Source organism: Oryx dammah, unplaced genomic scaffold (genome assembly GCF_014754425.2).
Source record: "Oryx dammah isolate SB20612 unplaced genomic scaffold, SCBI_Odam_1.1 HiC_scaffold_1, whole genome shotgun sequence".
Lineage (NCBI taxonomy): Eukaryota > Metazoa > Chordata > Mammalia > Artiodactyla > Bovidae > Oryx > Oryx dammah.
This window is the reverse complement of record NW_024070185.1, coordinates 100,752,102-100,775,139: the sequence shown is the minus strand read 5'-3', so window position 1 is coordinate 100,775,139 and position 23,038 is coordinate 100,752,102. Positions and strand designations below refer to the sequence as shown.

Here is a 23,038-nt window from a genome sequence, read left to right as displayed (position 1 = left end):
GTTGCTCAGTTCGACTCTGCAACCCCTTGGACTATACAGTCCATGGAATTCTCCAGGCCAGGACACTAGAGTGGGTAGCCTTTCCCTTCTCCAGGGGATCTTCTCAACCCAAGGACTGAACCCAGGTCTCCCACATTGCAGGTGGATTCTTTACCAGCTGAGCCAGCAGGGAAGCCTGCTTAAATACATAAAGTGGATCTCCAACTGATCCTGGGGAGCCTCCTGGCTGTTAGGCCTTGATTCTCCTGATGCCTGCGGCCCAGATGGTAGGAAAATGGCAGTTAGCAACAGTTACCTGGCTCCTCCTCTCTCAGAACATGGAGAGGCTGAAGCAGAGGCTTCGGGAGGGCTCCTTGTCATCATCAGTTCTTTTTAACATGGCCTCATCCTTCCTGTCTGATTAAGATTGTCGTCTGTGCTTAAAGAGAGGGAACCAGAGAGGCATCAGAACACAGTGGACTGAAGAGCAAGCACTCGGGTTCTAAGCCCAACCCCCTTCACTTGCTGGCCTTGGATGTCTGGCAAATTACCTAACCTCGCCAGCAAGGCCAGCAGGTACTATTGCGCAGGTGGTGGGCCAGCTCCAGGGGTGTTGCTCAAATGGTAATCACTGTAGATGTGTTTATCCATTGAAATAATTTTTTTAGCAAATAGTTTGTAAAGTGTCTTGAAGGGTCCCTTTCTCTAATTCACCCAAAGGTCCCCAAATGGCCTAGCATCAGCCCTGTATTCTGAGCTTCAGTTTCCTAAACCATAAAACAGAGACAATCCCCATGTATCTATAGAGCTGGCCAGAGAACCAATCAAAATAGCGGATATGAAGCACCTTGAAAACTGTAATGTGCTCCATAGGCTATACTTCTCTATATCCATTTTGTGATTATCCAAATTTGAGGGACTGGAATAACAAAGATGAAACAAGTTTCGGCCTACAATAATTTTTTTTCTCTCTTTGAAAAGAGAAGCAAAGGCCAGTATTCAGATAACAATTGTTTTCTCACTCAAAATACGTCACAGTTCAAACGGTAACTTTGTACTAACCATCCGGGCTTTAATGTAGGAGTTCCTTTACTAAGTAAGCAAAGTAGCTGAATTTGTTTTGAAAGAGTTAGACCTTCTCTGAGTCTTCAGATAAAATGAGTGATTTGAAGCTAAGCCTTGTGCAACCTCAAGCCCCCTACTGACCACTGGAAACTGGGTTTTCTTGCAAAGACAGTTCTGAAGGTAGGCTAAGGAGAAATGGCAAGATTTATAAATTTTTAAGTTAGCCCACAGAAGTCATTCTGCAACACAACGTGTATTTGAGGAAAAAAATTTCAGAAAAACAGTCCACATAATGCCTCTTGGCTTCTTCTTACTGTGAAGATTCAGCTAAGAATAGTTCAGTCTAGTAGCACAAATGAGGTCATATAATTTTGAGTTGTCTTGAAAAAGATGAAGAATGGATAGGCAGCAGTTTCAGCTTTCTAATTTGGTCTGTTTTGAGACAATGTTAAAAAAGGAGTCGAATATTTAATCTGCCTTTCTTGGATGAACTGTATTTCAGTTCAGTTTAGTTCAGTCGCTCAGTCGTGTCTGACTCTTTGCGACCCCATGAATCGCAGCATGCCAGTCCTCCCTGTCCATTACCAACTCCCGGAGTTCAAACTCACGTCCATTGAGTCGGTGATGCCATCCAGCCATCTCATCCTCTGTTGTCCCCTTCTCCTCCTGCCCCCAATCCCTTCCAGCATCAGGGTCTTTTCCAATGAGTCAACTCTTCGCATGAGGTGGCCAAAGTACCGGAGTTTCAGCCTTAGCATCATTCCTTCCAAAGAACACCCAGGAATGATCTCCTTCAGAATGGACTGGTTGGATCTCCTTGCAGTCCAAGAGACTCTCAGAAGTCTTCTCCAACACCACAGTTCAAAAGCATCAATTCTTTGGCGCTCAGCTTTCTTCACAGTCCAAGTCTCACATCCATACATGACCACAGGAAAAACCATAGCCTTGACTAGGCTTTGACAGACCTTTGTTGGCAAAGTAATGTCTCTGCTTTTCAATATGCTATCTAGGTTGGTCATAACTTTTCTTCCAAGGAGTAAGCATCTTTTAATTTCATGGCTGCAGTCACCACCTGCAGTGATTTTGGAGCCCCCCAAAATAAAGTCTGACACTGTTTCCACTGTTTTCCCATCTACTTCCCATGAAGTGATGGGACCGGTTGCCACGATCTTCGTTATCTGAATGTTGAGCTTTAAGCCAACTTTTTCACTTTTCACTTTCATCAAGAGGCTTTTTAGTTCCTCTTCACTTTCTGCCATAAGGGTGGTGTCATCTGCATATATGAGGTTATTGATATTTCTCCCAGCAATCTTGATTCCAGCTTGTGCTTCTTCCAGCCCAGCGTTTCTCATGATGTACTCTGCATATAAGTTAAATAAGCAGGGTGACAATATACAGCCTTGACGGACTCCTTTTCCTATCTGGAACCAGTCTGTTGTTCCATGTCCATTTCTAACTGTTGCTTCCTGACCTGCATATAGGTTTCTCAAGAGGCAGGTCAGGTGCTCTTGTATTCCCATCTCTTGAAGAACTGTCCACAGTTTCTTGTGATCCACACAGTCAAAGGTTTTGGCATAGTCAATAAAGCAGAAATAGATGTTATTCTGGGACTCTTGCTTTTTTGATGATCCAGCAGATGTTGGCAATTTGATCTCTGGTTCCTCTGCCTTTTCTAAAACCAGTTTGAACATCTGGAAGTTCACAGTTCACGTACTGCTGAAGCCTAGCTTGTAGAATTTTGAGCATTACTTTACAGAACTGTATTTAGGGTAACCAAATAATTGATGAGGGTAAGTTTCTCTTGAGAGTCCCTTGGACTGCAAGGAGATCCAACCAGTCCATCCTAAAGGAGATCAGTCTTGGTTGTTCATTGGAAGGACTGATGCTGAAGCTGAAACTCCAATACTTTGGCCACCTCATGCGAAGAGTTGACTCATTGGAAAAGACCCTGATGCTGGGAGGGATTGGGGGCAGGAGGAGAAGGGGACAACAGAGGATGAGATGGCTGGATGGCATCACCAATTTGATGGACATGAGTTTGAGTGAACTCTGGGAGTTGGTGATGGACAGGGAGGCCTGGCGTGCTGTGATTCATGGGGTCGCAAACAGTCGGACATGACTGAGCGACTAAACTGAACTGAAGTTTCTCTTTATAAAAAAATTTCTCAGGCCCAGTTTAGAGTTCCATTTCTAGCCTCACAGTACAAGGAGCTCCACAAACAGCTCTCCAGTGAAACTAATGAAAATTATTTTGATTTGTTTAAGTCTCTGGAAATGGCTCTAAGAGCATACAATAAATGAAGAAACAGTTGTTCAAGAAAACCTACTAAAAGAAAGTTACACAGCTCAAAATAGCCTGAAGTTAAAACTCCCCTCCAGGTCCTCCCCACCATTCTATGCAAAACAAAGAACTCTCTCATCCGAAGAAAAAATGGACATTAAGGTTGATTACGCCCAGCTCCCAGCCGGTCCAGCCTCTGGCCGATCTCCAAAAGTCCTTGCCCCAGCCACACACATGCCTATATATACTTTTCTTAGGTTAGTGCAGCAGCTCGCTAATCTGACTGCTGCCCCTTCTCACCTCGTTAAAGGCGATCTGTTCCTGTAAAGTGCTGGTCGCTCATTCTTTTTCTGAACCTCGCCTTGTCTAACTCCCTTACCTTACTACAAACCCTCGGTGAGAACTGCAAGAGTCTATGGCATGTGAAGGGAAGAGCCTTTCCCCTCCACTCCTTTCCCCCCACTTCAGTGAGATGACTCTCCTCCAGACTACTGCAGCCCAAGGGCACAGGGCTCCCCCTCTCCCTAGTTCCACGTCCAAGGGAGACTTTCCAGGAAGCACAGAATGTCATCCTTTCTCATCCTGCCCCTACCTGTTGCAGAGACTAAGCTCTGGTGAGTACAGCCTATAGATGGAATCTCTCTTCTTCCATCCAGCCCCTAATTATGGGGAGGAAGCTCAAGCTCGGGCACAGAACTGCTGAGAATACTGGGGGCCCACCTGCTCTTACCTCAACTCATGGGGCGTGGGGCCCAAGCTTTTATAACTCAAACCTAAGATTCTGGATCCCTGAGAGTTTCAATAATTTTACATAATTCTTTTACATAATTTTGAAATTTTTCCGTATTAAAAAAGTTTAAGGACATAAAAATTGTAAAAAAAAATCCTTGCAAAAACCAAGCACAGGGGACCCCGAGACTCTGAAATTTTGAGTCTTTACAAGCATTACTGAAATTTTCCTGCTGACTCAGTAACTCAGGAACTGGATCCTTGGACTCTTTTACGTCAGTCCAAGTCCCCTACCACATGCATAGGGATTCGACACATAACAATGAACGTTATTTGACAGATGCAGATGTTATCCTCAAGATAAACCATTTCCAGAGAATAAAGGGAAAAGCAACACGTTAGGGGTTTCCACTGGCCAAATTCATCTTCCTATAACTAGAAACCTTTCAGCGTTTCAGCGAGGAGATAAAAGTGACCCAGAAACAGAGAAACGAGTCTATTGATAAGCAGCAGCTGTGTTTAATCACTAAAATTACCCTGGGCCCTAAAGGGAGAGAAACAATCCAAGTTAGAAAGGGCTTTTTCTCTCTCACTTATTTCAGAAACAAGTAGAAGCAAGTGAAGAAAACAGAATCCCTAAGGTCAGACCCTGGTAAGGGCTCCAGGGAGTCGAAGTCCCCTCTCCTTCCTGCCCTCATGTCCAAGGTCACTGTGGGAACCCGAGCATCCTTCCGCCTACACCTCGGACACTTCACTCTGTCCCAGAGGGATGGATCTCCTCATCCTCTTCATCTGTGGCCTGAAGAATCCTCAACAGTTTGAGCTCAGGGTTCCAGCTGACGCGAGAAGCACTCTTTGGGGTCCTCATTTGGTCTTCCAGCAAAATCTCCATCTGAGTCTTGATGTCCTTCTTAGTGTTTTCTATTTGGGATAATTCGGGACCTAAAAAAAGACCCAGCCATCAACTGTACCTGTAGCCTTCTCCCAATTAACTATGAAAAACGGAAGACAGAAAAGGAAGCGCTGGGGAGTCTGGAGGACTCTTCTGAGGTGTGAGGGCTGTGCCCTCCAAGGAGGTGAACCATCCTGATCAATAGGGTTCTGCTCCCCTTGTCCTCAAGACACTTTCTAAGGTTCCTCCAACCCTAGGGTCTTACTCTTCTTACTGCAGCAGGAGTCCAGGGATTTCTTAGCAACGTTTGTCTGTGGTCTCTCTGTGGAATCCTGAAATTTATAAGTGTAAAGAAACTTGAATCAGGATTTAGGAAACAAAGGGCTTTTCTAAATTATGCTTTCCTTGGAGAAATTAACATCTAAGATAGGACAAAATGCCACCATCTGACACTGAAGAGAGAAGCTTGTGTCACGGGTTCTTTTGCCCTGCAGGCTGACCACATGAAGCCAGAATGCAGCCTTCCCCAGTCCCAGCAGTTAACTAAGGGTAAACTGCCTCCAAAGGCGTGTGTATGTGTTACTCACTCAGTCATGTCCAACTGTTTGCAATCCCATGGACTATAGCCCGCCAGGCTTCTCTGTCCATAGGATTCTGCAGGCAGGAATACTAGAGTGGGAAGCCATTCCCTCCTCCAGGGGATCTTCCCAACCCAGGGATTGAACCTGGGTAGCTGCCAGCAATTCTTCCCATTCCTATAAGCACATGCTGTTCTTACCATCATGCTGCTGCTGCTGCTGCTAAGTCGCTTCAGTCGTGTCCGACTCTGTGCGACCCCATAGATGGCAGCCCAACAGGCTCCGCCGTCCCTGGGATTCTCCAGGCAAGAACACTGGAGTGGGCTGCCATTTCCTTCTCCAGTGCTTGAAAGTGAAAAGTGATCATCATGAGACAGAGTCAATTTCCTCTCCTCTCGAATCTGAACTGGACTTGCGATTTTTTTTAACAAATAAAATGTGGCAGAAGTGACATGGTTCCAGTTCCAGGCCCATCCCTAGCAAAGTGCCTTCCTGAGATTACTTCTTGGCCGTCAAGAAGCCCAGACTAGACACATGGAGAGGCTTCATAAAAGAGAACTAAAGACAATTTGGCCAAGAGCCCCAGCCCAGCCTCCAGCTGAATGCAGCTGCATGAGTGACCTTAGGCAAGACCAGAAAACTATCCAATCAACCCACAGAGTCATGAGAAATAACAAACCACTGTGGTTCCACTTTGGGTGGTTTGTTTTACAAAAATAGACAACTAAGGGCTTCCTGGGTGGCACTAGTGGCAAAGAACCTGCCTGCTGATGCACGAGGCCTAAGAGACATGGATTCAATCCCTGTCTGGGTCGGGAAGATCCCCTGGAGCAAGGCATGGCAGCCCACTCTAGTATTCTTGCCTGGAGAATCCCCATGGACAGAGGAGCCTGGCAGGCTACAATCCATAGCATCACAGAGTCAGACACGACCGAAGTGTCAGCATGCACCCCCTAGCCAACTCAAACAGAGCCCTAGCAGAATGTCCCTCATACACTCTCACCTGTTTCGAGGGGGGGGCTCGTGTCTTTATCTGCTGCTGCTGCTGATTTTTGTCGCTTTCCTGACCTCGTAGAGTTTTGCGACCTAGTGACCACAAGATCAGTTCAAGTCTCTTATTGGTATTCCACACCCCATTGCTGGGCTTCTAGTTGACCCCTAGTCTACAGGTGACTCCCCAGCCAGGACAATACAGGACCTTAGAGGCAGGTAAAAGGGAGTGAGGCCCTCTTAAGTTCTATTAGTGATTCTGTTCGCCTGGGACTGTGACCACATCTATTATAGAATTAGTAAGCTAAACTGTGTGTTAAAAGATCCAAGATTCCTCAAAGAAACCTACGGGGCAAGCACCTGTATGTCAGTGTAGCAAAAGAACTCCTAGGTCTGTCTTTTCAGTCTATGAATCCTGTTTTTACTTTCTTGTACCATCCCTAAGTTACCTCTATCAACTTATGAAAATGAACATCCTCCCACCTCAACATTTCTCGATCTATGACTCTTTTGTATCAGATCTTTCCCCCAACTAGTCATGAAGTGCACTAGTTCTTTCCTCTGTTTCTCTTCCTTTAAATGAGCAATCTTCCAAGCTACCACCAGCGGTATGAGGCTAAAAGGGACAGCCAAACAAGGAAGTCCCTTGCTCCACAGCTGTGCTGGCTCCCTGTCAGCACTGATTCACACCTTAGTTACACACGGGGGCATTCTGAAAACCACCCAGGCCTGGACCCAACACCATACACTCTGATTTTAATAGGTCTGGGGTGCAACATGGGTGTTAGGGTTTTGAAAGCACCTCAGTTGATCTCAGGTTGCCATCAAGGCAGATCACCACTGCCCACCACTGAGGATAAAGATCAAACATCTCAGCAGGCCATCTCATCAGCCTGATCCACCTCTCTCCCTTAAATACCCAACCCCACAGCCACAGCAGACTGCTCAGTGCTCCCTGCAGCCACTCTCCTCCAAGACACATTTACCCAACCCATCCCTGCTTCCAGGAATTCTCTTCCATATCCGGGAAACTCTCACAGATATCCATGATCCAGTGCAAAAATCACCTCTTCCACGAGGCCTTTCTCAACTTAGAGAGGACAAGCCACTGCTCTAAAAATATAATTCAAAAGGGAGACCCAGTCACCCAAGCAAAGCTGCTCCTACTGGAGGCACCAGGAAGAGGAACAGAAGGCACCAGAACAAAACTCAGGGGAGTTGTCATCACCCTGGATACCGGGCTAACCTTGAACAAGTGCCTCCGCGCTGGGCCACAGGCCCAGTGCTGTCTACCTCCTGTGTGAAGGTCAGGAGGCTTCTTTGATCTCCAGGTTAGAAGACACTTTTAGTATCAGAGAGCAGGATGAATTGGGAGATAAACCAAGAAAAGCATCCTTCTCAGGAAACCTCACCCTCGCTATCCCAGTGCCCCAGGGTTGGAGGGTGAATTCTGATGATTAAACAGTTAGCTCCACATCACAGACAGTGATGTCCAGTCTATTTAGGGCAGAAGAATCTGCCGTGGTTTAGGGGGATTCTTTCTCCTTGCTTCTCATTCTGCATTCAAACTGAGAAACGTCAGAGGGACCGGGGTAAGTATATCCTTCAGCTCAGACATGCTAAGAACTCCAAAAGGGGGAGTCTCTTATCTCTGGCATGAACACTAAAGGAAAGGAATCACTGGTCAAGAACTAGCCCCCTGCCTCTTGGACAGAGCTGTACCGTGAAAGACTCCTGAGACTTCAACCTGTGCCTGAGAAGTGGCTGACTCTGCTTCCTTAGAACTCTCCTGGGGCTCTCGTGAGGGGCCCCAGCTCTTCCCTGTCTCACGGGCCAGTGGGCGCTTGAGGCTCTTCTCTTCAATAACCTGGGCTAACTCTTCATCCCCAAACTGCTTCCTTTTCTAAAGTAGGACCTGAGGAGTGACTCTGACTCGTGCTCATGGCCATCTCTCAAATCCCCATGTGAAGCAGACATCTCGCCCAGCTCACTTGCTGAGCAAATATTTGATGGAAGGCTGATACATGGTAGACCAGCCAAACTGAAGCATTCCAAGGAGAATTCAAGCGCCTGACAAACATGGATCCTCAAATGCCAAACGTGTTCAGCGTTTCCTGCCCTCAGCTAGGTCCTGGGACTCTGTCACTCCCAAGCCCACATATTCTCCTCACCACAGAGGGGGTCACAAACCACGGCACCTGGATGCTTGCGCGAGCTGTCGTGGCCCTCTGGTTCACTCCTGCATCTCTTTTTCGCCTCCTGAAACCCACATGAGGAGGAAGTGAATTAGGGCTTTTGAAAGTGAAGAAATCGTTCCCAAAAGGGTTGAAAGGAAGGCTGTTAGTATAACCACATAGGAACTTTGTATCTACAACCAGCAAACAGGGAGAATCCCATCCCTTATATAAGCCCTTCCTATTCCAGGCTGCACCCACTTGCTCCAACCCCAAGTGGAAGCATCCAAGCATCCCGAGCGTCCCTTCGCTGTCACTCTACCTGTTTCCTAGCAGCTGTCTTCACCTTCTTCTGTTGCTGCCGCTGCTGCTTCCTATGACCTGGTGACCAGATAGCCAGTTCAGCCCTTTTCTCCCGGACAGCTCCCACCCTCCCCCTGGGCCACCTGCTGTGCCCTGCCCGCCCCCCAGTGGTGACGCTCTCTCCCCGCTGGTCAGGACCAAGCTGGGAGGGGCTGCTTTTTGAAACTGCAATCTCCTAAGGTCTACACGTGACCCTGTCTGACTGTAGCCGCAAACGTCACTGAGTTGGGACCAAGACCAGATGTAAGAAACGTGGGCAGGGGGGGATGGTACCTGGAGACCTAGCAGCATCAGAAAACCTACCATCTGTTTTCAGGTTAGAATAGGGTTTCTTCAAATGTTCAGGATATCTCAGTGCTGGTTTCTAGAGCAGAAAAAAGGAAGAAGAAGAGAAAAGAAAAAAGCTCTACTGTAGGTCTTTCTCTTTCCCAAAATGTATCCCCAAATGCCTTTATCCATTGAGTCAATGAGCACTTTTTTGAGAAGCCCAGTGTGTGCAACATTATACCAGGAGCTCGGGAGAGGGGAAAGGTGTGGGAAGCAGAGTGCAGAAGAAATAGAGAATGCTGCTCTCCTCCAACCTCTCCCTGTCACCTGCTTTCACCCACACACAGCCCAGTCCTTCTGTGGCACCTGGATCCAGAGTGGAAGAATAGAAGAGAAAGAAATTAGAAAGCTAAGTCCTCCAGCCTTGAGGACAGGTGAGTCTGGACTTGCACACAGACACCTTCCTCTGAGAGTCCCTTGCTCTTACTTGTAGGGTGAGGCGGTGTACAGATAAATACATCTTAGCAGAAATGGCACTGTCGGGTCGGCTCTTTTCCAAGGGAGGTTTCTTTTTCATCATGGCCAACTGTGTCCGCATCTCTGGATAAAGTATGGTTTTCCCTTTATCCAGCAAGAGCCTGAAAGGGACAGACACAGAGACAGTCAGCAATAGCTTTTCTTGGCTGGGGAGAAAGAGAAGAAAAGGACTCTACATTTGCAGACATGTCCACCCTGGGCCTTAAAAGGCCTGTACCAACAGGTGCTCATTCGGTAACAGCTTTCAGATGCAACTATGGCAATCATGGGTGAGTGGATTAAGTTTACTACGTCGGGCTCATGTGCTTTACACCACTGAATCCTTACCACACCCCAGGGACAGGTTTATGATCTTCATTTTGCAAATGAGGAAAATGAAGATTAATGAGGCTAAATAAATTCTGGAAATTTTTGAAGGCAATGAATTTCAATACAAAATTCAAAGGTGGTCTTGCTCCAAACCATGTATCCATTCCGTCTTCCACTTAACCCATAACTCACCTATAAAAAGAACAGTGTGTCTACCTCCCAGTGAAGGTTTAGATGAGAGAATATAGGCATTATGCTAATTATTAAGCACAGGGCCTGGCAGGTGGTAAATACTTAAATGGTGGTGATTATCGTCATCACTGCATATGCGGAAGTCCACAGATTCAGGGACCAAGTAGGGGGATGGTTTTCTTCCCTCCCCCCCGAGAAAGAGCACACTGCTTAGACCTTTCTTAGCTTCTAGAGAAAAGAGGATGCTGTGGTTCTCCCACAGCTTACAGGACACTCACTCCTTCAGTAGGTCCTGAGGCAACATGTCAAATTGGTTCCATACAGGTAAGGATTCTGAACTTAGTTGCTCATACAAGTGTGCTGGGGTGGGAGGCGGTACAATTATCCCTGGAAGTTCCAACTTGTGTTTCTGGAAGAGGAACAATAGGAAGAACTCCCTGTAGCACCCTCTTCGATGCCACATTGTCCCACCACCACTCCAGCCTCCCGACACAACCCTGGCGTGGGAAACTCCTTGTTTCCAGACCTACTCCAGCGTCTTCGCCCCCTCTACACTACAACCTGCCACATGTTTACCAATCTGGCTCTTCAACCATATTGTTGAAATCACGTCACACAGGGATTGATGGACTTGTTTCATTTTTCCCCCAAAAGGCTCCGAACAAGTATTTATCGGCCAACTATGTGCCAGACAGAGGGCTGGGGCTAGGAATTCAGCAACGAACAAAATGGGCCAAGATACTATTCTCCTGGATGTAGCAAACTTCCAGCTTTGTGACTTATCCAAGGCTACATTTACCCAATAATTGGTAGAAGTAGCATTAGAAGCACAGGTCCCTGGAGAAGGAAATGGCAACCCACTCTAGTATTCTTGCCTGGGAAATCCCATGGGCAGAGGAGCCCAGCAAGCTAACAGTCCATGAGGTCACAAAGAGTCAGACACGATTTAGTGACTAAACCAACCAACCACCAAAAAAAAGCAGCACAGCTCCACTGTAACTTCTAGTCTGTTGAAATTCTATTCCCATCACACCAGGGCTTCCCTGGTGGTGCAGAGGTTAAAGGATCTGCCTGCAATGCAGGAGACCTGGGTTTGATCCCTGGGTTGGGAAGATCCCTTGGAGAAGGAAATGACAACCCACTCCAGTATTCTTGCCTGGAAAATCCCATGGACAGAGGAGCCTGGTGGGCTATACAGTCTATGGGGTAGCAAAGAGCTGGACACGACTGAGTGACTTCACTTTCACTTTTCACTTCCATCACACTGAAAATTAGTTTCTAATCAACCTAAAATTCCCTCTGAATGCCCAGCAGTTGCTCCTAACATCTCTTCAGGGTGTTCTTTTACCTTCCTACAGGGAGGAGGTAGGGAACAGACCTAGTTCTTCATTTCTCTGCACAGAAAATGGTTTGGTTATTATATTCCTTCCTTAAGATGGGTTTTATTTTGCAGATGTTGTTCATTTAAAGAGAGAATGGGAGAAGGGGGGCAAACAAAAAAAAAAACTCTTACAGACGAAGATCAGGAAGGTTTGGCCACAGTAAACTTACCCCTGGAGATTTCTTTCTGTTCATATTCCCATTCTGGCTGCAAATAATATGCTTTTCCTCAGCTGGGCTTGAAATAAGAATAACCACAACTTATCCCCAGACATCTTAAGCAGAAGCATCAAGGATATTTATGAATGATGACCATGAAGATTTCTAACCTCCATTCAGTATTCAAAGATGGCTGGTTAGGAATTCAGAGGTACCTGCAGTTCAGAGGCTGCTAAAAACAAGAACCCCCCTCTCACCTTGCCCTCACATCTAAATTAGGCTCCCCTCCATTCTCTCAAACAATTCAGTTATTTACTTTTATAGTATTAATCCAAATTAGTAATTAGTGCAGAGATGTTTATAATGTCTGAATCCTACCACCACCATAAGACTCCAGGAGGACAGGGACAAAGTATTTAGTTCTTGACTGAATTCCACTGCTTAGCCCAGAGGTGCTCAAATATTTTTTGCTCTGTCATCTTCCTCCTCCTTCTTACCTGGAATACAGATATGATGACTTAAACTCTATCAATCAACTTAGACTTTGAAACACCCATGAAGCACCTCAGAAGGTGGGAGCCAGGGCCCCAAAAGCTATTAACAGAAGGTGTCCTGGTGTCTGATTACCTCATGGAGCTGAGATACTAGCTGTGGACCACCTAACTCTGGGCTTCTTTTATATGAAAGGAAAGAAACCCTTAGAGGTTTTTTGTTTATACCATATATACTCACACACACACATACACATACACACAATACATACATACATATATATATAAACATTCACAGGATTTTTTTAAAAGAAAATAAAGTCTCATCATCTCTAAGCTGAAGATGGCAACCCACTCCAGGGTTCTTGCCTGGAAAATCCCATGGACAGAAGAGCCTGGAAGGCTACAGTCCATGGGCTTGCAAAGAGTCAGACACGACTTAGCGACTTGAGCAACATGTCTAAACAGTCACTCTAAAAGAATCTGAGAATGTCCGCAGTCATGAAAGAAAAATCTGTTTCTTCCAACAATTGTCAATATTAGCAAATCTTTGGACCTTCACCAAGTGATCTTTATCACAGCTGCTTTGTACACAAATTCTATATGCTATTCATTTTGTATCAATGCTCGAGTCCTTAGGCTTTAGACCAAAGATTCAGGTGCTTCACTGAAAACTTTTACTAGTTGCTGATGACTAACAAGAAAAACTGATAGAAGGCATTTGTTTCTTAATAAACCTCACAAATACATTGGGCCCTATCTTGTATGCTATTTACAGACAAGTAGAATTAGATGTAGAAAAGTCCCAAAGCATGAATCTCAAAGTGCACTAACAAGAATTCCAGGGTAGCATTTAGGGATTCCCTGCTAGCTCAGTTGGTAAAGAATCCACCTGCAATGCAGGAGACCCTGGTTCAATTTCTGGGTCAGGAAGATCCGCTGGAGAAGAGATAGGCCACCCACTCCAGTATTCCTGGGCTTCCCTTGTAGTTCAGCTGCTAAAGAATCTGCCTGCAATGTGGGAGACCTGGGTTCAATGCCTGGGTTGGGAAGATCCCCCGGAGAAGGGAAAGGCTACCCACTCCAGTATTCTGGCCTGGAGAGTTCCATGGGCTGGAGAGTCCATGGGGTCACAAAGAGTCGGACATGAATGAGCAATTTTCACATCACTTCAAGAGGTAAATGCAAGAGGCCATGGCCTTCTGCTCTGCTTGACCTCCTTCTTCATGCAAAGAGGTAGCTAAAAAGGAGTTCACAGAGAGAAGGCTGGCAGAAGACAGTAGGCATTTGTGGAACGCAAGAGTTGAAGACTCCCAAGTTCACAACATGATACTCACCTCACATGCTTCTCTGGGATCCAGATGACATCCCTATTTCCTACATCTTGAGGGCAAGGAAGCTTTGTCTCATTCAAATTCAGCACTGATAGCTAAGAGAAAAATATAAAACCTATGTATGGCTTAAAGGTACCACTCCTGATGGTATTCAGGACCAGGCTAAGGAATGAATCATCATGCTAACCAAAAAGGTATGGTGGTTCAGAAGATGATTAAAAACTAGAATAAAACAAACATTTCTTATCCCCAAAATAGCTTCATAATATTCCTTTGAGAAACCAAGTATCAGGAAAGGTGCTCTGCAAGAGTGGGCGCTGATGAGTGAATGGTCTCCCCGGCCTTCCTGAGACATTAGGGCGGCATTTAGCAACTCCCAACCCCACCTCATAGGAGGACGCCTTGGGGCTTACCCAAGGGAACACTACTTATTCTGCCCACTGCACTCCAAAAACTAACATCCCCTGTAGATAAAACAATACAATCTGGGAGCAGGGAGAGAACCGAAAGAAGCAGAAGCAAGTTTTTCTCTTTTATAACCTGTCTACAATTACAAGCATCTACATAAAAGTTAAAGTCATCATTTTTTTCACATTTTTCTATTCAAGAAAATGTGAATTTATAAGGAAATTTTATAAATCATCTAAGCTATATCCCTAGCAGGATTCATGCAGGAAAAAAACTATTAAAAAGAGGTTGTCCCCATGAAAAGAAACTGACCGACTTGGGGGAACAGAGGAGATATTTGTGGCACCATAAGCCCTCCTATGCATTTTGAATTTAGAACCATATGCATGTATTATCCTAGATAAACAATTAATTTAAAAACTAATTTAATCTAACACTCTCATTCTGAAGAGGCCAAAGAGGTAAGTGATTTGTTCACTCATCTATCCAAACCCATCTACCCTCCCTCGGTTCTTACACTCTCCACCACATGACCCTGAAAAGTGAAGGATCTCATAGGAAAAAATAAAAGGCATCCAGTAGGACTGCAAATATCTCTACTGTAAATCTCTACCGTAGACAAGTAGAAGGGTTTTTTTCTTCTTAAAATATAGCTCTTTTCCTAACCAGCTGTGCTTTTAAAAAAATCACTGCCTATCTGGGCCTCAGTTTCCTCAACTGTAAGATAAATGAGACAGACCACAGAAATAGTTTTCAAACTGCAGTTGTAACTTATTCATAGGTCACAAAATCAAATTTTGTGAATCACAGCCTCCATTGTTTTAAAATGAATCAGAAAAGGATAGAAACTTTCAGAGTATAGTGTAACTTACAGTTAGGGTAAAGATTGTCCCATGGTATTTTATTGTAAAATGTATTTCTTACCATAAGCAATAGCTAAAAAAGTTTTAAAATCATGAGTATAGCTGATCTTGAGGCTCATTTTAGATCTGACATTGCAGCATTCTAATTTCCCTGTATTATGAGATGACAGTAGCTGAACATGCTCTATACAGGAGAGATAGAAAATTCTTAACTATGGAAAACTGCCATAAATAAATCCCACTAGGTCTGGGATTTCTAGAAACAGTATAACATGTAAAAACATTAGCACAGAGTCTAGCAAATAGTAAGGGTTCAGTATTAGGTAGTTATTATCGTCGTTATTCGGATTACAGTCATCCTCAATGTTATATAAAGGCAACATTTTATTCCCAGTAGTAAAGAGAAAATGCTGAGGAAATACCTTTTTTAATCTGTGACTTACTTTGGGAGATCTATCAGTACGGTTCATTAAGTCTCTGTCAGGTAAATCCTTCCAAGGCCTAAAAAATGAGTTTCCAAACATGAAAGCATCACAAAAGCCTTACTGGAATGATAAAGTTCATGCTATGAGGCAAAGCTCCGACTTATCTACAGAAAACCTTGGGCTTAATACCTACCAAATGAATGTCAGGTCTTAACATCTTCTTAAGTTTTGCTTGTTTGTTTTTCCTTGAACAACTTAGACATTGCACATTGCAAACCCTTCATAACTATTTGTTGCATCAAACTGAATTCCTAGCCTACGCCTTTCTCCAACTACAAACAGTCACATTACCATCAGTAAAAATTTATTCAGTAATTTTGATGGAGATGTTAAAAAACATGCTGTGCTGTGCTTAGTCGCTCAGTTGTGTCCAACCCTGTGACCCCATGGACTGTAGCCCGCCAGGCTCCTCTGTCCATGGGGATCCTCCAGGCAACAACACTGGGGTGGGTTGCCACGTCCTCCTCCAGGGGATCTCCCCAACCCCAAGATTGATCCCAGGTCTCCCTCATTGCAGGTAGATTCTTTACCATCTATCTGAGCTGCCAGGGAAGCCAATAAACAAAATGTGGGGCTTCCCTGGTGGCTCAGTGGTAACGAATCCACCTGCCAATGCGGGAGACCCACGTTCAATCTCTGATCCGGGAAGATTCCACATGCCAAGGAGCAACTAAGCCCATGCACCACAACCACTGAGCCTGGGCTCTAGGGCGCAGGAGCCACAGCTAAAAAAGTCCATACGCCCTAGAGCCCGTACTCCACAAGGAAAACCACTGCAATGAGAAGCTCGCATACTGCAACTAGGAAGCAGCCCCCAGCTGTCACAACTAGAGAAAACCTTGTGCAGCAAAGAAGACCTAGCACAGCCAAATAAATCAATAAATAATTTTTTAACGTGGCACTGACGTACAATGGAACATTTTTTAGCCTTAAAAAGGCATGAGGTTCATTCATGTGACAACATCAATGAAGCTTGACAACATTATGCAAGGTGAAACAAGCTAAACACAAAAGAACAAATATTGTATGAGTCCACTTACATGAGGTACCTAGAACAGGCAAATGTATAGAGGCGAAAAGAAAAACAGAATAGAGATCACCAGGGAGGAGAGGAAGGAGGGAAAGGAGAGTTATTGTTTAACCAACTCCTACAAGACAAACAAGAATACTTTCTTTCTGTTTCCCACACTGCCTACTCATTACTCCTTTAAGTGAACTGCTAAAGGGTTTGTTTCTTTTGTTTGGTGGTGGGTCAAGGGGGCTGGGGTGGGTGGTTGTTAGTTGGTGTTTTTTTTTTGCTGTACCACGTGGTTTGTGGAATCTTAATTCCCTGGCCAGGGATTGAACTCCAGGCCACAGCAGTGAAAGTGCCAAGTTCAATCCCCTGGACCTCCAGGGTATTTCTCATTAATGCTTTGTTTTTAATCTGGCTTTCTCAAAGTTCAGTACATAGGCAAAGAAAGTTAACCAAAAAATTTGAGGTATTAAGCCGTTTAAGGAAGATTCCATGATTATTTACCTGCCTTGAAACTTGGAGTCAAACTTTGAACTCAATAAAGAGTGAGCCTTTGTGAAGGTAAATCCTGGTAAGTGACGCCGACGAATAACTCTCTTGGCCGGGAAGCAGGAATCTGTGATGTTTACAATGCTAAGCACTGGGAGCTTGTCTGAAAGACCAGACCAGAAGAAAATATACAACATGGCATAAGGGAGCCAAATAGAAACAATTCAAGGATCTTGTAAGGGAGGAGACAGGGCTGGCTAATTCACCTTCAGCATCCACAAAAGATTTGGAGGAGGAGTCCAGAAGTCGAGGGTGGCCCCTCTCAATCCGGCGGATAGTTGCCCAGCATTGTGGATGCTGACAGACAGCCAGGTCACAGGTGGTTTCATCCCACTGGCTTTTATCTGGCAAATCCATATCTACAAATGGTTTAGGACAAAAGCCAATCTTGCAGCTTTCTAGCCCTCTGGAGAAACCACCACCATATAATTAGGGAATATTACGACCCCATGGATTGTGGTAGGCTACAATCCATGGGGTCGCAAAGAGTCAGACATGACTGAGTAACTTTACTTTCACAAATATTAGCTAGTCCAGATATTAATTTGGACTCAAAGCATAAAATGTTTTTATTGAATCATATTGGTAAACAGTGGTTACAGGATAGTAAAGAATGGGGTACCATGAAAGTATGAAAATCTCAGCTTGGAATAGAGTGACAAGAATTTGGATTCAGACTGACTTCAGAAGGCCTCCCAACTGACCATTTCATTAATAGCTGAGTGACCTGAGATTTAACCAATCTGAGCTTCAGTTTCCTTAGCTGCAAAATGAGGAAAAGCCTATTTCACAGGGTCACTACAATTAGTTAATAGATATTAACAGGTCTGGCAAACAGTTCAAAATAATTATTAACATCCTTTCCTTTCCCCTTTCATTAACCATTAGGGAGAAGATGCCCCAATCTCCAAAAAGCCTTATCAACTTATAACCAACATACATAGGACCTGAATATCCACAAATAATGGTATACAGAGGGGCTTCTGGAACCAATTCCCTGTGGGTATCATATCACGGGACAGCTGAGTCACAGAAGTGCTTTGGATGGCTCAGACCTTTAGAAGAGATGCTTCATTTTTCAATAGGCTCCAGTTCTCATACAGGCAGCTAAAATACCCACCAGAAATGAATGGGTTTGCTGAAACAGCAAGTCAGTAGATGCAGAAGTTGGATCAGAAGCCACTAGCTTTTCATTTACTGGCTCTATGGTCTTGGGCAAGTGAATTCACCTCTCTCAGCCTGTTTCCTCATATAAAGTAGGAAAAGGGAAATCCCTAAGTAGGACTGCAGAGGCATTAAGTGTGGTAATGTACTTTTATGTTTGATATATAACAGGTACTCGATAAATGTTATCTTTCTCTCTCTAGAAATGTTTTAGGCAATCACTACCACCAGATCCCTAATAACTTTTTTTTAAGGAGAGTGTCCATTTCTTCTTTCTTTTACTCAAAACAATTATTGACTACTAAATATGTGAGGGGACCTGTTATGAGCCCTGAGAACAATAATGAACAAAATAAGTCTCTGTTCTAAACAGCTTATAATTTAAACCAAAGATAAAACAAACTAGTAGCCTGGGATTGCACCTGACCTATGCCTTGTTTTGTTTCGCTTACACTTTGAGCCATTACTTAAAAATGGAAATAGTCCATATAATGTCCAGATTTCCAGCTCCTCTTAAAGATCAAAATATCTAACAACACAGAGGCCCAATTCCAACTACACAGCACCTGGCTGGAGCTGAGCACTTCCTAACATCTTTAAACCAGGTGTATTCTATCCAAGTGGAGACTTACCCCACCAAACTCTATCATCTGTATCTGAAGCAGTTTCAGTTGCCATGCATCACCGCTTTTGCTGCTCTTTTTCTTATAAGAGAGAAATAGTTCTCTGTGCTCATGTCTCTAACACAAACAGGAAAACTAAAAATGACCTGAAATAGCAAGTTTCAAGGGATAAAAAGAAACAATTTCTGCTCAGTGAGCGTGAGGACAATTTCTACATAGGTAATAGAAAAACGATAGAACTTTAAAAGCCACTGCAAAACCATGAAAAATATGTTTGACTAGGAAAGATGCACGATGAACAATTCAATGAAACAAAAAACAAGTACAACTGTAACAGGGTTTGTTTTTGAATGCTTATGTAGTTACGTTACTCTTACAAACGGCTGGGTGTTTCCCGAATGGTGCCCAGAGGTCTAGTCATGCCTGTGTCCATGTTGCCAGCTTTAGCACCATGGTGGCAAAGTAGTTTGTATTAAAAAATTTTAGGTAACAACTATCCTTAATACCATTATTACAAAGTTGAGAAGGCTAAAAAGATTAGTGGGAGAATGCAGCAACAGATGGCCGCGATTCCTCAAAACCAAAGCAGAAAGCACGCTAAAGCCCACGGGAAGTCGCAGCCGCAGAGGAGCTAAGAGGTGGGCCAGGAACCCCGCCTCTCGTCCGAAGGAGCCCCGCCCCGCCGGCTCAGTCCACGCCTCCGTCTCCCACCCTAGATGCCTGGCCGCTCCGTCGCCAAGCAGCGGCGCAAAGCACTATGGGGAAGGGACGGAAGCCCCAGTGAGCCATACTTAATTTCTAGATGTGAGGGAGGCGTGAAGCAGGGAAACGAGCCTGGGAAAGGACGCCAGGTGCCTGTGAGGCCGGACGGAAGGCCGTCGGGCCAAAACCATGGCAGCGTGGGAAGTTCAGACGCACCGGCCACTGGAGGCGGAGGCGGGGCTGCGGGCGGAAGGCGGCTCTGGCGCGCGGGGCACTGTGGGACACGGTGTAGGCAACGCGGGGTGGGACGGAAGCCTCGCTGGGTCAGACCGTGGCGACGCGGGAAGTCCGGACGCCGTGGCGGCCTGAAGAGGAGGTCGCAGGCACGGTCCCCGGCCGCGACCATGGCGGAGAGGCCCGAGGACCTAAACCTGCCCAATGCCGTCATCACCAGAATCATCAAGGAGGCAGTAAGCAGCTCCAGCTGGCGGCCGGACTAGGGGCGGACGAGCAGGCAGGGGGAAACAGGTGCTGGGCCGGTAGCTTTGCTCACCCTCGGTTTTCTTACAGCTCCCGGACGGTGTCAACATCTCCAAGGAGGCCCGGAGCGCCATCTCCCGCGCCGCCAGCGTCTTCGTGCTGTACGCCACATCCTGGTAAGGCGGGCAGACTTAGCCGAAGCTTAGCTGGGCTAAAGCCTAAGGGAGGCGTAAAGAAAGCCACCTGACTTGGAGTTCGTAACCTGGACCCCGCAAACCCCAATAATTATGTTCTACCTCAATGGAGCGAGGTTCCGAGCCCTCGTTCTAGATCTTGAAATCTCTGAAACAAAATAAGACAATTACTTTAACTCTTTTGTATAGGGAAGAATGGGACTTACCGTGTCACAAATATCCATGCAGGCATCTAAGACTCAGGCTTTCCCGTTCCACCTTTGGGCGCTCCTTTTCCCACCCACACCATACGCGGCAAGAAGGCATCTGACAGCCCTTGATCTTTCTTCTTTCAGTGCCAACAACTTTGCGATGAAAGGGAAACGCAAGACACTGAATGCCAGCGATGTGCTGTCAGCCATGGAGGAGATGGAGTTTCAGCGGTTCGTTACCCCGTTAAAAGAAGCTCTGGAAGGTAACTGCGCTTTCGTCTTCTTGAACGTCCACGTCGATGTTCATCCTAAATGACCTGCTCATTTAGGCCCTGAGATTTGATCAACTTGAGTCTCTTTTAAAAAGTCCAGTAGCAAGTATTGGATGCGACTCAAATGGCAGGCACCAGCTCATTATCTGTTTGGTGATGCTGGGCAGATTCTTTTTCCTTTTGTACCTCAGCTTTTCCAGTTACCCAGTTGAGTTAGCTGCTGCTGTCTGTCTGGTTCAGCCTTGCTTCCTAACCTCCTCTTTATCCTTACAGCTTATAGGAGGGAGCAGAAAGGCAAGAAGGAAGCTTCAGAGCAAAAGAAGAAGGACAAAGACAAAAAAACAGATTCGGAAGAGCAGGACAAGAGCAGGGATGAGGACAATGATGAAGATGAGGAAAGGCTGGAGGAAGAAGAACAGAATGAAGAGGAGGAAGTGGACAACTAAGGAGGATGGAGAGACGCCCCTTGGAAGGAACCAGGAGAAAACCTGGTACACATTTGTGTGAAGCTTGTTCCGGCTGGGCAGAGTAGTCTTAGGCAGAAGAGCCTGAGAAGATTGAAATAAAAACTGAATTATCATCAGGATTATCATCAAAGCCAGTGCTTCCCAGACTCAGAACATCTGAGTAGCAGAATCCTGGTTTGCTTAATCAGTCTCAAGGTTATAACTTTTTGGCAAGAGGGATTCTGAATGGCTAATTGGTCAGTTTGATCTCTTTTGTTTACATACACATAGAGTTAGGCAATTGTTGACCCTCAGTTCCCTCCCTGCCCCCCAGAAAAGTAATAGTAACTTCCATGCTGCCAACTGTGTCCCAAATCACAGAGGCAGTTAAGGCTCAGGAGAAATTGGGGTTTGATCACAGTCAACCTATTTGATTATACAGTATTTGGCAATACTAGCTTATTTCAAGTGATCAGAATGGCTTAGCTTTAGGAAACTACTAAAAAGGTTGAAGAGAACAATGAAATCTGCTGTCTCTTCACTTGACAGTAACATTAATTGAATTTTGTTTTCTATAGACCCACTTGGCTTAGAGCCCTTCTATACTGCCTGTAGGCGTGTAACCTGCTTGGGAGGCTACCTTCTAGGCACATTGTTTTCAAATCCACAGAGTAGAATTAGTTAAGCAAGGTTGCCAGGGTCTTACTCTTACAAAACAGAGGGTTTAGTTTTAAATGCACCTCACTGCCTGCCACTGTACAGCTTCAGGATTTGTCATCACCTCCTGGAAGGTATAAAATTCCAGGTTTTCGTGTCCCGTAGTCCATCTTCCCAGATTTGTGACTATGGCTTTTCGTTTTCCAATTCATGACAAGTTCCGAACTTTATTTCTTCTAGGCACAGCTTTCTCCCTCTGTGCTTCTCACCACCTGTCTCTGTCCTGCTGCCTCTCCTCTGCTCCCCATTCCCACTTTCTCTGTCCCTCTTTTTTTTACTTCTGCCAACCCAGGAACTTGGATGACCTGCAATATCCCAGAGTATGGGTTCCTCTGATTCCCTAGTTCTAATCTCATGTCTTAAAACTGATTTTGTAAACCTCTTTGACCCATGAGGGAAATCTGATGGTGCTCAGGAATTTAATTCCTCCCCTAACCCATCCCCTTTAACTGCTTCCAAGTATCTCTGTTGACCTTTCCAGGTGTTCTTCTCTTTCCATTTGGTGCTCCAAGCACTTTTTTGTTGGTCTCTTTAAGTTGAGTGCTTGGAGGTTGAAAGGTAGTGAAGTGTAGTTTGACACTGTTTATTTGTTAAATGAATACAGTGGAAAGTTTGTTGATAATTGAGTGAAGAATATTGAGAAAATTATAATGCTTTGTATAATAAAAAACATTATTGTTAAAAGTGATGACTCCTCTATCATCCTTCTTGTTGATACAAGTGTGCTTTGGGGGAGGACCACGGATCGTGTTCTATGCAGTTCTTGTGGTGTGAACTGAGCCAGATCCTTGTAAATATGGGCTCTTGCATCACCTTGGACCACCAGCAGATGTTGGTTGTTAACAGGTAAGGGTGCTGCTCTTCAACCACAGTGAGAGCTTTCCATGGCTCTGCTGGGCACCCTATACATACTAGATGCAAACATTTATTGAATCCCTGCTATGTATCTGGCAGTGTTCAAACTGCTATCAAGTATTACCTCTTAAACCCTATGAAGGAACACTGCTGTTACCTCCATGATTTCAACTGTAATACCATATTACCTCTGATCTATATAGCTGTTTCAAAGCATTTTTCATACAAACACAACCCCAGTGGCTTTTCCTTCTCCACAGCAGAAACATCCTTTTTTCCTGCTCTCACATTTATATTTGTATGAAAGACAAAGTTATTCAATATATATTTGTTTCTTATTTCTCCCTTGCAATT

The 23,038-nt window shown here is 45.0% G+C and overlaps 2 protein-coding genes across 5 annotated transcripts; one reads left to right on the top strand and one right to left on the bottom strand.

The window, feature by feature from the left end:
* Window positions 1-4,553: 4,553 nt before the first annotated feature.
* On the bottom strand, window positions 4,554-20,227 carry CUNH9orf43 (chromosome unknown C9orf43 homolog). 4 transcript variants are annotated; one of them, XM_040239687.1, is made up of 14 exons: window positions 20,083-20,165; window positions 16,996-17,143; window positions 16,517-16,525; window positions 15,435-15,492; window positions 13,724-13,815; window positions 11,908-11,974; window positions 10,635-10,765; window positions 9,806-9,956; window positions 9,355-9,415; window positions 9,011-9,069; window positions 8,713-8,773; window positions 6,528-6,610; window positions 5,212-5,278; window positions 4,554-4,996 (listed from the first exon to the last, which is right to left on the bottom strand). In XM_040239687.1, exons 1-14 carry the CDS (start codon window positions 20,141-20,143, stop codon window positions 4,806-4,808), a joined length of 1,239 nt encoding a protein of 412 aa, XP_040095621.1. In that variant the 5' UTR covers window positions 20,144-20,165; the 3' UTR covers window positions 4,554-4,805. The 4 variants fall into 4 exon arrangements, 3 of the variants coding, with proteins under 3 accessions (XP_040095621.1, XP_040095603.1, XP_040095614.1); XM_040239669.1 differs by lacking the exon at window positions 20,083-20,165 and adding an exon at window positions 17,247-18,024; XM_040239680.1 differs by lacking the exons at window positions 16,517-16,525; window positions 20,083-20,165 and adding an exon at window positions 17,247-18,024.
* Window positions 18,612-22,520, top strand: POLE3 (DNA polymerase epsilon 3, accessory subunit). Its single transcript, XM_040239696.1, has 4 exons — window positions 18,612-19,999; window positions 20,100-20,185; window positions 20,539-20,657; window positions 20,940-22,520. Exons 1-4 carry the CDS (start codon window positions 19,544-19,546, stop codon window positions 21,110-21,112), a joined length of 834 nt encoding a protein of 277 aa, XP_040095630.1. The 5' UTR covers window positions 18,612-19,543; the 3' UTR covers window positions 21,113-22,520.
* The last annotated feature ends 518 nt before the right edge of the window (window positions 22,521-23,038 follow it).